The sequence below is a fragment of the Olea europaea genome, chromosome 14, assembly GCF_002742605.1.
Source record: "Olea europaea var. sylvestris chromosome 14, O_europaea_v1, whole genome shotgun sequence".
Classification (NCBI taxonomy): Eukaryota; Viridiplantae; Streptophyta; class Magnoliopsida; order Lamiales; family Oleaceae; genus Olea; species Olea europaea.
This window is the reverse complement of record NC_036250.1, coordinates 11,605,840-11,611,611: the sequence shown is the minus strand read 5'-3', so window position 1 is coordinate 11,611,611 and position 5,772 is coordinate 11,605,840. Positions and strand designations below refer to the sequence as shown.

The window sequence follows — 5,772 nt, the reverse complement described above, 5'->3', positions numbered from 1 at the left end:
TTCAAAGAATAATGTAGAAAATGGGGAAAGACAATATTGATTAGGTTACACTCATCACAGATCAAGTCAAATGGACAAACAACTCCAATCACAGAAGAATACCATCCTAAGTCTCACCCATGCGGTCAAGACCCACCTACAGGACTACAGTGTGTGCTGTGCGAAAATGCATGACGAGTCATATACCAAGAACTCCACAGAAAGTGAGAACTACGATGGAACCACAGACTCGTACACATGATAAAAATAGAGTTTGATCCTGAATGCAAATATCATAACGTCATATACGATGCATACAAAAATTTTTATTTATTTATTTATTTTTATTTATTTATTTATTTATTTATTTTAAATTTCAAATGCAAACTTAATACTCAAAATAAAAACTAAAAAAAATAACTAACAAACAAAATGCACCACACACACATTTATCACATACATGATATGAAATGAATAAGTGCAGATATGATAAATGCATGAATATGCATGAATTCATGATCAGATAGACAAACAAATACCAATAGCTGTCCGAAGCGACTCAAACCTCATCTCATCTAGTGGTTTCGTAAGTAGATCGGCTAATTGGTTGTCAGTAGAAACATGATCTAAGGAGACAACATGTGTTTCAACAAGTTCACGAATAAAATGATGTCGTATGTAAATATGTTTTGTTCGAGAATGTTGAATAGGATTCTTAGAAATATTTATAGCACTGGTATTATCACAGAAAACAGTCATGGTCCCTTGATTAATCCCATAATCACTCAGCACCTGCTTCATCCAGAGAAGCTGAGTGCAGCAACTTCCAACTGCTATGTATTCGGCCTCTGCCGTGGATAGGGATATGAAATTTTGTTTCTTACTTAACCAGGCTACTAGATTGCTATCCATGTAGAAACAGCCCCCAGAAGTACTTTTTCTATCATCTGCATTCCCCGCCCAATCGGCGTCGAAGTAGCCAGCCAAATCAAGATTAGAATTTCTGGAATAGAAAATCCCGAGATCAACAGTACACTCACATATCTAATGATGCGTCTAACAGAGCTTAAGTGTGATTCTTTGGGATCTGCCTGAAATCGAGCACACACTCCAACACTAAAAGCAATGTCATGTCTAGTAGCTGTGAGATAGAGAAGACTACCTATCATGCTTCGATATAGAGAAGGATCTACACTCTTACCTGAAGGATCACGACCTAACTTCAAGCTAGTACTCATAGGTGTCCTAGTATGCTTCTTACTATCTAACCCAAACCGCTTAGCTAGATTCTTTGCATACTTAGACTGTGAAATAAACAAGCCATCCTCAGTCTGTTTCACCTGAAGTCCAAGGAAATAACTCAACTCACCAACCATACTCATCTCAAATTCTTGTTTCAAACGCTCGGCAAACTCATATGCTAAAGACTCAATAGGAGAACCAAAAATGATGTCATCGACATAAATTTGAGCGATTGTGATAGTTTCTTCAATGTGTCTAATAAATAAGGTCCTATCAGCACCACCTCGAGAGAAACCATGTTCCTCAAGATATGACGTAAGTCTCTCATACCAAGCTCTAGGAGTTTGTTCAGACCATAGAGTGCTTTGTGGAGTTTGTAGACATAGTGGGGAAACTTTGGATCAACAAATCCTTTTGGTTGTTCCACATAGACTTCTTCTTGAAGAAGTCCATTCAAGAAGGCACTCTTAACGTCCATTTGATGTAGCTTGAACCCTAAGGTACAGGCAACAGCAAGCATAATCCGAATAGACTCAAGTCGTGCAACAGGGGCAAAAGTCTCATCAAAATCAATTCGCTCAACTTGAGTATAACCCTGAGCAACTAATCCGGCCTTATTCCTAGTTATAGTACCTTGGTCATCTGTCTTGTTCTTAAAGATCCACTTAGTACCAATAACGTTACAATTCTCAGGTCTGGGTACTAAGATCCACACATTGTTTCTAGCAAATTGATTGAGTTCCTCATGCATTGCATTCACCCAACACTCATCACTAAGGGCCTCTTCGACTTTCTTAGGCTCTACCTGTGAAACATAGCTAGTATATGCTAGATTGTTCAGTACTCTCTTACGAAGCCTCGTACCTTCATCCAGATCCCCAATGATATTATCCTTAGGATGATTAGACTTGACCCTAGTTGATGGTTCCTTAGGTATTATGTCTTGATCTTGTGGATGTGTTTCCTTTTCAGGAGTTTCAGGAATCTTAAGAGATGATTCAGGCACAAGCGGTTCAGTAGGATCACTAGACCTTATAAGATTACCATTTCTATCATAATTTTCAACATTCTCCCCCTCACTCACACCATCATCTATCACAACATTGACTGACTCCATCACAGTACGAGTACGTGAGTTATATACTCGGAATGCTCGACTATTTCTAAAATACCCTAAGAAGATTCCTTCGTCACTCTTAGATTCAAACTTACTCAAGTTCTCTCTATCACACAAAATGTAGCACTTACTCCTAAACACACGAAAGTATTTGACAGTAGGCTTTTTACCCTTTAGAATCTCATATGGAGTCTGATCGATTTTGGGTCTAAGGTAGACTCTATTGATTATGTGGCATGCAGTATTAACAGCTTCTCCCCAAAAATATAAGGCTAGCCCCTTGTCATGAAGCATGGCTCTAGCCATATCCTGAAGAACATGATTCTTCCTTTCAACCACCCCATTTTGTTGAGGAGTGATAGGGGAAGAGAACTCATGTAGTATCCCTTCATCCATGCAGAAGCTCTCAAGATTGAAATTTTCAAACTCTTTTCCATGATCACTTCGCATTCTGGACACTTTGTGATTGAGTTCATTATTAAGCCGTTTACACAAAGATTTTATAAGGTCACATGCATCAGATTTTTTCCTAAGCAATTCTACCCATGTGAACCTCGAGAAATCATCTACCACAACCAGAATATACCGCTTACCTCCTAGACTCTCAGTCCTAGATGGTCCCATTAAATCCATGTGTATCAATTCCAGGGGTCTTTTGGTCAAAATTTTAGAAGTCTTTTTATGGATTCCTTTAATTTGTTTACCCAGTTGACATGGTCCGCACACAACATTTTCACTAGGACCTATTTTAGGCAAACCATCTACCAACTCCTTTTTAGCCAGTTGTACTAGACTCTTATAGTTTAAATGGCCCAATCTTTTATGCCAGAGTTCACTCACATCAATTTTTGCACTCCTACACACATAGTTAGAATTAGGTAGGACTCCATAACAGTTATTAGACGTTCTAACCCCTTCAAGGACCACCCCATCGAATGAATCATACACGGTACATCTCTTTTCCAAAAAGCTAACCTCAAAATCAGCATCACAAATCTGACTAATACTTAACAAGTTCGACTTTAAACCTTCCACATAAAGCACATTTGAGATCACAGGTAATCCATGTATTTGTACAGTACCTTTGCCAAAAATAGGTGCATAGCCCCCATCTCCAAAGGTAACCATACCCCCATTGCATTTATCAAGAGTAGTGAATAAAGTCTTATTACCACACATATGTCTAGAACAAGCACTATCAATGTACCACATATTGAAATCTTGGGCTTTTAATGCAACATGAGCAACATAGCAATTTACCTGACCTGAAAGTCCAGCTAGATCCTCCTTTTTAACCCAAACTTTCTTAGATGACTTGGTACTCCTAGTCAGCCTAGTAAGCATCTCAATCAAATGACTAACCTGATTAGTCAGAAAACTGACATGACTTGGAATATTCTGATTTCTACGCTCATTGCCTAACTTATAACATCTAGGCCTAGTGTGTCTTAGAGCTCCACAGTGGTGACAGGTGGGAATGAACTTAGGCTCAAAGGTACGTGTCTGTGGGTGTTTAGGCATAAAATTTCTACGTGATTGATGACTTTGTTCCCTCGAAACATTCTTACCTTTATTTGGACTGTTGATAGCGTTAGACTTCCTAGAGGCAAAAATGAATACAGTTTTAGATGGACCAGCACCATGTGTATTACCCTCAACATATCCTAGACCTTTCCTATCTCCCGTAGGCTTATTCGTTCCCAAAATATCATCCAATTTCTTAGTTCCACTTATGAAAGTCTGAAGATGAGCATTAGATTTCTCCAATTCACTAGTTAATATCTTAACCTTGTCTTCCAACTTCTCATTAACACATTTTAACTCGCTGACACTCTTAAGTGAATTCTGGAGATTACTAGCATGTCTCTCTTTTTCTCTTTCAAGTTCATCAACCTTTTTGAGTAGGGCTTTATTGATCTTTTTGATTTTAAGACTCTCCTTGAACAAGAGTTGATAGGCCTCATGTATGTCTATGTCATCCTCATCCTCATTACTTAAATTATTGTTGTGAAATTCTTCATCAACCTTGTCACTCTCCTTATCAGATTCACTCTTAATAGTCGACAAATATGCCATATAGTTCCCTTCATCTTCACTACTAGATGACTCCTGCCTATCACTGGTCTCAGACTCGTTATCAGTAAGTGAAACAACTAAGGCCTTACCCTGCCCTTTTTTTATTCTTCTTATAACTAGGGCACTCATTCCTATAGTGACCTATACCTTGACATTCATGGCACCTAACCAAACGTGGTTTATCACTAGAACTTTTATTGTTAAACCTTTCAATTTTTCTTTTGAGAATCTGCTAAGGACCCCACTTTTTCTATCCTGAGGCTTTCTCTTCATGGCACCTAACCAAACGTGGTTTATCACTAGAACTTTTATTGTTAAACCTTTCAGTTTTTTCTTTTGAGAATCTGCTAGGGACTCCACCTTTTCTATCCTGAGGCTTTCTCCTATTTTTGAGAGCCTTTTGAAATTTCTTCACAAAATAAGCAATTTCATCATCCCTTAGAGACTCAGTATCGGAAGATTCATCCTCTATGATGGATTTTAAAGCAATGGACTTTCCTTTCTTAGGTTGTGTGATAGTGAGTTCATAAGTTTGCAAGGATCCTACAAGTTCTTCAATTTTAACTTCATCTAGATCCTTACTTTCCTCAATGACAGTAACTTTAGGCCTAATCTCTCGGGCAAGGACCTAAGTACTTTTCTAAAAATTTTAGACTCGGGAATTTTCTCGCCTAAATTGAAACTAGAATTAACAATATCATTCAATTTTGCATAAAATTCATCAAAGGTTTCGTCATCTTTCATCTTCACTTCTTCAAACCCAGAAGTTAGCATTTGTAATTTCGAGTTCTTTACCGTTTTAGTTCCCTCATGTGTAGTTTCAAGAATATCTCACACCTCTTTAGCAGTTTCGCACATTGACACTCTCCTAAACTCTTCGGGAGACACGGCCATAAACAAGGCATGAAGTCCCTTGCTATTCCAATTACACTCATCTATCTCATCCTTAGTCCACGGTGATATATCAGTAAGGTTAACAGTTCTTGATACGATAGTGGAGGGAGGTTTCCAGCCATTTTGTACACTCAACCAAACATGCTCATCTAAGGACTTAAGAAACGCACGCATTCTAACCTTCCAATAAGCATAATTACTTCCGTCAAAGTACGGAGGTACAGAAAGTGATTGACTCATCTAGACAACTATGGGTCAGGACTCAAGATTTGGCTCTGATACCACTTGAAAAGGTTATAGTTCGACCCAACCAACACCTAGAGGGGGGTGAATAGGTGTCTATGCGGAATTTAACAATTTAATTAAGTTATGCAACAAGTCACATAAATTAAACGTTGTCCAGATTCATTCACATGATTTAACTACTTATGTTGAATTGCCGGTTGAATTGAAATTGACAGAAA

General features: G+C 38.1%; 1 protein-coding gene across 1 annotated transcript in view; it reads right to left on the bottom strand.

Annotated features, from left to right (window-relative positions):
* Positions 1-4,414, bottom strand: part of LOC111409522 — a 6,905-nt gene extending 2,491 nt beyond the window's left edge. Inside the window, exons 1-7 of the mRNA XM_023039564.1 lie at positions 4,273-4,414; positions 3,043-4,212; positions 2,470-2,904; positions 2,334-2,394; positions 1,894-2,252; positions 1,181-1,615; positions 519-926 (exon numbers count right to left, since the gene is read on the bottom strand). Coding sequence (XP_022895332.1) covers positions 519-926; positions 1,181-1,615; positions 1,894-2,252; positions 2,334-2,394; positions 2,470-2,904; positions 3,043-4,212; positions 4,273-4,414 — 3,010 coding nt within the window. The remainder of the gene's footprint in view (positions 1-518; positions 927-1,180; positions 1,616-1,893; positions 2,253-2,333; positions 2,395-2,469; positions 2,905-3,042; positions 4,213-4,272) is intronic.
* Between the last annotated feature and the right edge of the window lie 1,358 nt (positions 4,415-5,772).